This window comes from Astatotilapia calliptera, chromosome 5, assembly GCF_900246225.1.
Source record: "Astatotilapia calliptera chromosome 5, fAstCal1.2, whole genome shotgun sequence".
NCBI lineage: Eukaryota > Metazoa > Chordata > Actinopteri > Cichliformes > Cichlidae > Astatotilapia > Astatotilapia calliptera.
In genome coordinates this window covers 38496429-38507908 of record NC_039306.1, presented here as the reverse complement: position 1 = coordinate 38507908, position 11480 = coordinate 38496429, and the positions used below count along the sequence as shown (strand labels likewise).

Here is an 11480-nt window from a genome sequence, read left to right as displayed (position 1 = left end):
GCATTCTTTCGGAAATGTAGCTGGGTAATTATGTCATTGGCATCGGTGAGCCACTGTCAATATGTGACATATTGGTCAGGAAAGCGATTCCGCTCCCTGAAGACCAACACAGAGAGACTGAGGAGGAGCTTCTTCCCGCAGGCGATACGGTCTCTCAATCACACCACCACACAGTACTGACCCACACATACAGTTCTTACACACACACTGGACTTTCTGGACTTTGGTTTTGCACAACACTGGTCACTATATTCTTCATTTCCGGTTAATACTTGTACAGCTGCTGTTATTGTGTATATATTTATTTATATTTAGATTTCTTCATACATTCTTATATAGTTCTATATTGTGTATTGTGTATTTTGTTGTACAGTTATTTTATTTTCAACTTTAATTTATATATTTATCTTTATCTTATTCTTCCCAGTTAAATTTACCCTTCATTCTAATTTGTGTTGTACAGTTATTTCATTTTTAACCTTAATTTATATTTTATTCCTTCCTAGTTAAATTTACCCTTTTTAATTTTTCATATTTATTTCCTTTCTTATTCATAGCCTTTTCCTTTTTTGTTTTCTTTAGGTCACAAGCAGTTGTCCAAGCATTTCACTACATATCGTACTGTGTATGACTGTGTACGTGACAAATAAAAAATTTGAAATTTGAAATTTATTGAAGTCGCGTTTGAATTTGCGCTTGTTTTTTTGCTTTCACTTTGCAATCGTGCGAACTGTGTATAGAGAGCGACAGCACTGATCTGTGAGTGATGATAATTTGCGCACCAATTCCTCTGACATCGTCTTATTAATCGTTAGCTTACTATGCAAACATGACAAGTGAAATCTCCCGCAGCTTAAACATGTGAGAGGTTGATCGCGCAGAGAATCGCTGAGCTTATGTGAGTCCGTGTGTAAAAGCAGCAGGATATATATTTTAGTTCTGCTGAGCCAAATAAGACAGGTCAGGGTGAAGAAGTGACAGCCAAAGAAAAGCTTACCACAAAACGGAGAAGTTATGACAAATCAGACTATAAGGCAAAAAGAAAGTGCAGCTTTATGGTTTCATGGACAAAATAATTTCTGTGGCTGCAATATGACGAGCTATATAACCAGGGCTGCACATAAGTGGTCCGCAGGTGCGCATTCGCTGTCAAAATAAAAAACAAGCACAAGGGTTAGGGTTAAATTTAAAAACTGTACTTTTGAGTTAAAACATATATTTATAATTTTAATAAATGACAAATTAAAAAGGCATGAACATTTTTTTTTGTATCGAAAAGATATCGAACCGTGACACCAAAGTATCGAATCGAACCGTGAATTTTGTGTATCGTTGCACCCCTAATATATATATATATATCTGCGGTCTTAAAGAAGGCCCAACAGCGTCTCCACTTTCTGAGAATCCTCAGAAAAATGGACCTGAAGAAGGAGCTGCTGACCGTTTTCTACTGCTGCTCCATTGAAAGTGTGCTGACATATTGCATCGGTGTGCGGTTACAACAGGGCAATAGCCCTAATCAATGTAAATAGCTGACCTGACTGGATACCTCCCTGGACTTTTTTAGGGGGGAGGTAACAATGTTTAAAACAATAACAATAATATTTATATTTATAACAAGGTGCAATAATAATTAATGTGCAATAATAACAGTGTGCAATACACATACACGTATTCTTCTTTTTTATACTAAGTTAATATACTGTGTTGTTTGTTGCGTTGTGATGTGTCATATTGTGTCGTGTTGTGTTATATTTAGTGCCGACGTAGGACAGTTTTTCCAATTTCATTGTACTACTGTACTATGTATGACTGTGCAATGACAATAAAGAGTTATCTTATCTTATATAAATTCACGGTTCGGTTCGGTTCACTCATCTTTGGAAAAGAGTTCATTACAGAGAAATGGCTCTTTCCAAAATAAAAGCTATATATATATATATATATATATATATATATATATATATATACTTCTGGGCTATATTCTCAGCAGCATATTTAAACATATCAGGTCCCCATAAGGAGAATCATGTGCTAACGGCTGTCGTAGGCTACGTTCACACTGCAGGCGAAAGTGCATCAAATCCGATTTTTTTGACCCTGTGCGACCTATATCCGATCATGGTGTGACAGTGTGAACGGCAGAAATCCGATATTTTCAAATCTGATCTGGGTCACTTTCGTATGTGGTGCTGAATCCGATACATATCTGATGTTTTAGAAAGCGACTGCTGTTTGATGGTCATGTCGCATTAAATCCATCTTTTACATCACTGACCCAAGACAGACTCCAATTATCAGCGCCGGAGAAGACATCGCAAGCGCTTCCTGGCCATCCAGTGTAGATGTTAGTGAAACTGTTGGGAAGACAACGTGAACATTTTATTTGTTCTGTATAATCTGCAGATTCTGACAGAACTCTGCAGCTATCCTTTGAAGCAGCGCTCCTCTAAAACAGCAATAAGGATCATTATTAGGTTATTTACATTATTATGTAAATAACAAAATAACTTAAAGCAAAAATTGGGAAACGTAAAGTCCGAAGTCTTTATATTAAGGCCATCAGTCAAACAATGCTGTTGGTCTGGGTCTAAACAGAGCGCGTTGTGTGTGACGTCTTCTTTTGCGCATGCGGGCCGCTTTGAGCGTTCACACTAGAGCGCGTTTGCTGTCGCATTTTATTTGTAGTGTGAACGAGCAGACAAAAAAATCGGATTTGATCAAAAAATCGGAATTGAGCATCAAGACCTGCAGTGTGAACGTAGCCTAAATGACTCGGGTAAAGTTTGTAGAATGCATGCTTGTTGTTTTTGTCTGCTTCCACCTGTCTTTGCACTAGGATGATGTCGGCGTAAATGTGCAGTCGTATTCGTTGTGTTCCCACTAGTGCTGTCAGCGTTAATCTGAAATGACGTTAACGCCACAACACGGCAAAGTTAACGAGCTACCGCGGATCGCCACGTGTGTGGGGCTGGACGGTGTCAACACGTTAACGAGCAAACTGTGCTAACGCACTAGTTCCCACCCATGTAATTGAGCATTACGTGGCACATCCGACATACTGTTTTACTTTTGTCCATGACGCGCTTACCTTCAGGGTCATACGTCACATGAAAACCAAAATAGTTCCAAAGGCCAGATCTGAATGAGGGTGGGGGAGGTTCAATTTGCCATGTTGCAACGAGCTTAGCTTCTGTCTGCTAGCTTGCGCTGCGCTCAGTGGATCTGCGCTCGACAGTGCAGCCTAGGCGGAGTAGTCGAACGCAGATCCACTGAGCTTTCAACACAGACAGCATCTTCAGAAGAAAAGTTGATAAAATAAATAAAAAATTTTGTATTGTTCGATACATATGCGTACCGAACCGAAAGCACTGTATCGAACGGTTCAATATCGATACGAGTATCGTTGCACCCCTAATATATGTTTATTTGGGTTGGTGGTTGTATTCCTGAAAGTACTGCTATACTGCAGTTAGCAAAAGCCCATTTCAGAAGAGCAATTCACTGCAGTAATTGGCAAGTAATTTAAAGACCCATATTTATTTTACACAACAGGACAAAAACAACATGTCAAATTCTAAAATTAAGAATTTCATCAAAATGTAACAAGTTTGTACACTTCCAGCTCTGTGTTTGGGACTTTGTAGTTCTTCAATGTATGTTTCGGCTAATTGTCGTGTTGGAAGATAAATCAACAACCGAATGTTGCTGCTGACTGCTTTAACCTCCTAGGACCTGGCGTCCACATATGTGGACATCACATTTTGGGTTATTTAGATCAAAATACTCAATTGTGCTCTACAAGGGCCTGATGTCCACTCACGAGGACATTATCCTGCTACTGTTCTATCAATTTTTAAACGAATATCCTCATATGTAGCTCTTATTTTTCTAAAGATCTGGTAATCCTTTGTATTTATGTTCATCGGGCCCCAATATGCCCAACTATCAAAGAGAAATTAAAAATGCATGCCGTGGAAGAGTTTGGGTCTTAGGAGGTTAAGTTTACTTTCAAAATCTTCCTCCTTTCTTCATGATCCCTTTCACCTTGATGAGATTTCCAGTTCTAGACACTCTGAAGCATCCCCACACCTTAATACTCCCACCACTGTGTTTAAATGTGGTGTTCTGTGGATTGTATACCTCTACCTTCTTCCTCCAAACATAAGCAGCATCTCTAAGGCCTAAGAGTAGTAGTTTCGTCTCACCTGACCACAGGTGATACTTTCAGTATGCATAATGTTTCTCCAAGTTATCCTTAGCATACTGTCTGGCTTCAAGGTGTCTCTTCTGCAGAAGTGGACTTTTTCTTGGTGTGCAACTTCACACTCCATTCCTGCGCAGGGTCTCAGTGATTGTCTTATTTGAGACTGCAATTCGTGACTTTGCTAAGTCATTTAGTGTCTTAACAGTTGTTCAAGGGTCTTTGGCACATCTCTCATTCATTTTCTTTCCAGAGTTTGAAATCTTTTGCTTCCTACTTCTGCAAGGCTTGTTCTGTACTGTTAAGCTCTCTTTGAATTTTTCTGTGATACTTCTGGCTCCAGTTCTTGAAACGTGGATATGCTATGGTCATTGTGTATACCCATCTCCTGCTTTGTGAGCACAACAACTTTTCTTCTCAAGTCTAAACTGATTTCTTTTGTTTCTGGCATGATGCTTTCTCAAGTGACAGCTTCAACCCTTGCCTGATATTTTAATACTCAGAATAAATTAGAACATAACCCTCTGTTTTAGCTGGATTTTACAAACTTTAAAGATAACAAAGTTAAAACACAACATTGGACACTAGTGATTCGTGTTTTGGCTCAATCAAAAAGTCAGATTTTAGGGTGCTAATAATATCAAACCTGGTAATATTTTTCTAAGAAATCTGTTATTCTGTTATTGTGTGTAAACAGAAAAACAATATGCTTTCGAAAGTATTAGCATGTGTAAAAAGGCTATGTTGAAAATCCCTTGAACAACTTGGAAAATGTTGACAAAAACTTCTGCCCTCTGCAGGTGGTAAAAGGTGTTGCCAAATATATCTGTGTGGCCTGTCCAGGTGCAGTCTATGTATGCTAAACACAGTGAAAATATTACATCTTCAAAAATAGAAATACTATCTATGTTAGTGTAGAGGATGTGAAAAATTCCTCTTTTTTAACTCACTTTATCCCACAGAGACTGCAGCTCCTCCTGACCTCCCAAATCCCAGAACATTAGACGAGCCTTGCCAACATCAATTGTGCCAACTGTAAAGGAAAGCAAGAGATTCCCAAAAATGTTATAGATCAGCAGTTTAAATCAAGAACGTTCTGTGAGCTAGAAAGAAAGGTAGCATTAGAACATGAAAGATTACATAATTGCATTGATTTGTCCTTTTCTATACCATAACGGTTAAAATATGAAATTACAATTAATTCCTGCAGTTACTCATCAAAAAAGAACTAATAATCATTTTTCATTGTTAAGCAGTAATTACACACTCAAAAAGCAAGCGATTCCTGCTACTTTGACAAGGCAGGAGAAAACTGTGAAGGAGGTCATGCTGAAGCACGCCCAACACTGTTACATTCACTTACTGTTCAGGCCAACTGTAGTGGTGATCTTGGATAAAGTCATCCCCTTGTAATTCTTACTAAACTTTGTTTTGGTCTGTTCCAGGAAAGTCTACAGACACAGAAAATAAGAGTAACCATTAGACTGGTGAATTACTCAGGTGATGAGCACTGTGTAAGTATCTGTGCATGTGTAAAACAAAATTAGCTAAACTTCAGGCAGCTCATTTGCAGGTGGTGGCCACAGACCATCACGCTCTCTCTTTCTCCTGCCTGATTTTTTCACTTTTGCTAGTGTCCTTGTCTTTGACAGGATCAAGTGGGACAGTTCATTCAGGCAGTCTAACCCCTTTAGAGTGGCACATTCATAAGTGATTTCTTATTGTTTATGCTCCATTAATGGCCAGATTGATAACCGTCATTTACTTTAATTTTTTCACCCACTTATTTAGCTCAATCATCCAGGTAAGTTAATCCGTTCTGTAACTTGGGTTTTGTCCTATTTACTGTTCATGATTTCTTGAGACAAAGAGAGCGATAGACCACAAAGCTAACGTAAACAAGAGAACATAACACCGCTTTCAATATTAATAATAATAATAATAATGGATTGGATTTATATAGCGCTTTTCAAGGCACCCAAAGCGCTTTACAATGCCACTATTCATTCACTCTCACATTCACACACTGGTGGAGGCAGCTACGGTTGTAGCCACAGCTGCCCTGGGGCAGACTGACAGAAGCGAGGCTGCCATATCGCGCCATCGGCCCCTCTGGCCAACACCAGTAGGCAAGTAGGGTAAAGTGTCTTGCCCAAGGACACAACGACCAGGACAGAGAGCCCAGGGATCGAACCGGCGACCTTCCGGTTACAGATGCGATTCCCAACCCCTTGAGCCACGGTATGCACATAGCCAATGCTATGTGCATAACCCAGTTAACCAATTATATAACACAACATCACTTTGATACCGTTTTTCCGGCGTTATCCAGTCCCAGGATCAAAACGCAGTATTCATCCTTCTGGAACATGTACTTATATAATCCAGATAATAAAGTGTACATCTTGAAAAAAGTAAACATAAACAAAAACGCGTCCGTGTTCGCTAGTCCTAATGTTGGCTAGGTAGCTTAGCTTAGCTATGAGGCTAAACAAGCAACACGCGCCACTGTGGCTTCATAATACTCCCACTAAACATGCCTGTGTGCGAGTAGGGGTAGAATAACATGTATGCACTCATAAAACAAGTCGGAAAGCCGTCGTTTAAAAGCACACTTCTACTATGATAGTCTGAACACAATGCTGTTTCTACGTGTCACGTATCTAGGAAGTGCCACTGTATGAATTATGGGAAATGAAGTACATATGGATTCTACCACATTACGTTAGGTGACGGTGTTTTAGATATAAAACTTCGTTTCCCAGGAGGAAGTTCGAAAGCGTGTTACATCATTTTAAAGAAAAACGCAACAAATATAGAATGAATTGATTTGTTCCAGTAGCTGTAGAAAGTTCAGAACCAGAGCGTTATTAAGTGAGTGCTGACAGTCTCAATAACTGTTTGTTTTTTAATGACGTTTCATCTGTCAGCCATTCAGAAGCGAGGACCTGCAAAGACAGTAAAACATTCTCTATTACAGCGTCAATTTACTTATATTAAACCCCTGACTTCATTCCTTCACCAAGCAGTAAGTCATGTTTTACTTAGGGCTTAAATACTTATTCATTTAATGTAATGCAAATCATGGACTTCTTTTGTCTTTCGGGGGGTGGGAAATATTCCATCTCTCTCTGTAAGAATAAAATGACCATGTTACCATAAAAATTAGAGACTTGTTGTTTTTTGTTTTTGTTTTTTTGTTTTTTTTTTTTGGGGGGGGGGGGGGGGGGGGGTTGTAAATAAGCAGGCATAAAATTCAGCAGTGGAACAAATAATTATATCCCCTACTGTTTATGGATGCTGCTGAGTTGAAAGTGGAATAGGCTGTATGACGATTTGATCATTCCCTTTATTAAAATAAAGGTTTACAGTGGGTGACAACATATATTTAAATAATACGATATATATATATATATATATATATATATATATATATATATATATATATATATATATATATATATATCAAGTTAAATATTTTATCCATCTTTCCACTTTCTTCTGCTAATCTGGACCCAGGTCACGGGGGCACCAGGCTAACCAGAGAAGCCTACATCTCCCTCTCCCTAGCCACCTCCTCCTGCTCCAAGGCGTTCCCAGGCCAGCCAAGAGATATGGGCTGTTTTCCAATTCAGGGGCTGCATCATTCGGAGGACCCGGCCTTTGTGGTCTACGTGGGCCGGGTCTTTGGAAGACCAAGAAGGCCTGAAGTGCGAGGCTTGTGAAATGGGACAGTCTAGCCTCCATCGCACTGCTCAGTTTGCCAAGCAACCTGAGCAGCGCAGCTGTTTGACAGAAATGAAGGAGAAATTTGTTTTTACATGTGCTTTGTTTGATTAGTTGAGTATCTGAGGCTGAGACCACAGGACTGTAAAACATGATTGTTGGGCTTCATTTCTGTACTGAACAGTCATTTCAAGGTTAGCTAGTAAATAACAATTAGCTAATGTTGTTCATGAGACTAAAATCATCTCACTCTGGTAATGTAAATATAATATGGTCAACAGCAAAGTTATTATATTAATCATTATTAGTTATTAGAGCAGTGAACATGAACTCTGTGTCAAATACTGAGCTTCAGTACAGATTCAAGTTGCAGTTATTTATATTTCCTATCACCTTAAATCTTCACTCAAAGACAAGTATCTTTGACAGTGTATATATTGATTCATTATATATATGTAAGAGACAAATATTGTTCTTTTAATATGTTGTTACTAAATTTGGCTCAATGCTTACATATATGTGTAAAAAGCAAATGTAGGAGCTGTGATAACTGTGTCTGATAGAATGAAGAGTAGACTGATATATGAAATATTCCTTTATTGGGTGAGAAAATCAGACCATGTCATAACTGCTGTAAGTCACACAGAATAGATATCAGAGCCTTAGACAGGCTGACTTCTGCTAAATGGGTCAAACTGGGCAGAAAGTCTACAAACACATAACATCCTTATAGAATATGATGTAACACTATAGATCAACTTAGCTCAGAATATATAAAGCATATAAACAGTTACAGCAATATGATGCAACAAACACAGCAGCTACTGATCCAAAATACTCAAAGCTTCATAGAACTGAAACAAACATTTATTTTAGCTCCATTCTGCTGCTGATACAGACTTTAGGTTTCTGAACATTAAACTTGTTGCTGCCTTTCATAGTGTGTAACTTGAAAGCCCTGAGTACTTTCTCCCACACTGAAAACACTGGGATGATACAATTATTTGAACATTACCTAATAAGACTGATTCAGGACAGACAATTGGTTATTTCTGCCTTTTGCAGAAAGGCTTAATGCAGTTTTTTGATTTTTCACAAAGTGTATTGTAGCAAAAATCAGCTGATTTAAAAAGCTTGATCAGTGTATGACATGATTAACTGTCAATATCCACAGGGAGAGTTAAAATATGAATAAAAATTAAAGTGTTGAAAAAGCAACTTGTTAAACAATTGTGGTGGGGGTGCTGAGCCTGCATCTGTTCAACTAGCCTGTTTTATGGACATGTGCCTTTGCCTCTGATTCTGCTAAAATCGCTTATTTGGTGCAACTAATGACTGGCCGGGCGCTTCAATGGGCTCAGGCAGTTTTAAATACCCAGCCCTCTGTGTCATATGACGTCTTTCTCAGCAAGTTTCGCTGTGTAATTGATAAAGGCGCTAGCTCGGATGCCGCAGGTCATCGCATGTTTTCTCTGAAGCAAGGTAGGAGGAGTGTTGCTGACTTTTCCGTGGAGTTCTGGATCCTGGCGGAGGAGTCGGGCTGGGAGGAGAAAGCACTGCGTGGAGCCTTCCTCAACAGCTTTAACGAGAATATTAAGCGTGAGTTAGCAACCAAGGAACTGCCTAAAGCTTTGTCTGCTCTAATCAATATGTGTATTAACTTAGACGACCACATGCGGGAGTTCAGCAAAAGAGGCGGGGATGGTCGGCGGCGTGCTGGGGGCACGGGTACATCTAGGGACCTTCCTACTCTGATGTGGAGAAGTGAGGAGGAGGAGCAACACGGGGATGAAGAGCAACCCATGCAGCTTGGCGGAGCCAAGCTTTCCTCCTCTAGACTGGGGAGCAAACAACGGACTGGTGAGTGCTTTCTTTGTGGAAAAAGAGGACATTTTGTTGACTCCTGCCCAGACCGAGTAAAAGAGTCGGCCCATCAGTAATTGTGGGGATACTGGCGGGCGCCACAACAAAAGTGTTCCCTCACCTCAGCTGCCCTGCTAAATTAATGTCTCACTCCCTCACTCACTCCTACTGCACACTCATTGACTCTGGTTCTGAACAAAATTTCCTAGACGAAGAGTTAGCCAACATCTTAGGCCTGCCCCTACTTCCCCTTCCAGAGGTCCTGAAGGTCTCAGCCTTAAATGGCGGCCATCTAGCCTCCGTCACACATCGCACTCAGGAGGTTACACTCATTATTTCAGGAAATCACTCTGAGAAAATCAGTTTATTGGTATTCAAAGCCCCCCACACCCCACTGGTACTGGGATTTCCTTGGCTCCAACATCACAACCCCCAAATCGACTGGGCCAAAGGGTGTGTAACTGGCTGGAGCACGCGGTGTCATGAACAATGTTTACTTGCCGCTGTCCCGGACAATCCCGGGACCGCCTCTGCGAAAAGCTCCTCACCCCCCTGAACTTTCCTTGGTGCCCGCCGAATACCACAACCTCGGCCAGGTATTCAGCAAAAGTAAGATAAGATAAGATAAGATAAGCTTTATTAGTCCCACACTTGGGAAATTTGTTTTGTCACAGCAGGAAGTGGACAGTGCAAAAGTTATGAGGCAAAAATTAGAATACAATAAGAATAAGAATACAGTACACAACTGTACAGAATAGAATAAAATAAAATACTATATACAGTAGAATAAAATAAAATAAATATACAATAAGATAAAAATAGAATACAAATACAAATACTATATACAACTGAGTAAAAATACAACGATGACAGAAAGGATTATTGCACTTAGTATTATATTATATTAAATATAATATATTAAATATATTAAATATATTATATTAAAGGCGTTGTCTTTGCCTCCACATCGGCCTTACGACTGTGGAATTGACCTACTCCCAGGCGCTCCCCTGCCAACAAGTCGGCTCTACAGTCTGTCTAAACCGGAACGCGAGACCATGGAACGCTACATAATGGAGTCTCTGGCCGCAGGTATTATTCGCCCATCTACTTCGCCTTTAGCAGCAGGATTCTTTTTTGTAAAAAAGAGAGGTAAGAGCCTGCGTCCCTGCATTGACTTTCGAGGGCTGAACAAGATCACTATTAGGAATAAATATCCACTCCCCCTGCTGGCCTCAGCATTCGAACTACTACGGGGGTGGGGTCCTGTTCACCAAACTGGATCTTCAGAACGCCTATCATCTGGTTCGCATCCGCAAGGGTGACGAGTGGAAGATGGCTTTCAACACCCACCTGGGGCACTTCGAATACTTAGTGATGCTTTTCGGTCTTGGTAACGCCCCTGCAGTCTTCCAGGCCCTGATTAATGATGTGCTCAGGGACTTTATTAACCATTTTGTCTTCGTGTATCTGGATGACATTCTGATTTTTTCCAGGTCGCAGACTGAGCACATCAACCATGTACGTCTGGTTCTACGGCGCCTATTGGTGAACCGCCTTTTTGTGAAAGCGGAAAAATGTGAGTTCCATGTGCAAACTGTTTCTTTTCTGGGTTTCATTGTGGAACAGGGGCGTTTGCGAGCTGACCCGGCCAAAGTCAAAGCCGTAGTGGAATGGCCTATTCCCA

At 40.1% G+C, this 11480-nt stretch overlaps 1 protein-coding gene across 1 annotated transcript in view; it reads right to left on the bottom strand.

Moving 5' to 3' along the window:
• The window catches only part of arfrp1 (ADP-ribosylation factor related protein 1), a 17938-nt gene extending 11038 nt beyond the window's left edge, over positions 1-6900 (bottom strand). Inside the window, exons 1-3 of the mRNA XM_026169198.1 lie at positions 6516-6900; positions 5568-5655; positions 5155-5237 (exon numbers count right to left, since the gene is read on the bottom strand). Of these exons, the coding sequence (XP_026024983.1) occupies positions 5155-5237; positions 5568-5655; positions 6516-6626 (282 nt within the window). The 5' untranslated portion in view covers positions 6627-6900. The remainder of the gene's footprint in view (positions 1-5154; positions 5238-5567; positions 5656-6515) is intronic.
• Positions 6901-11480: the final 4580 nt, after the last annotated feature.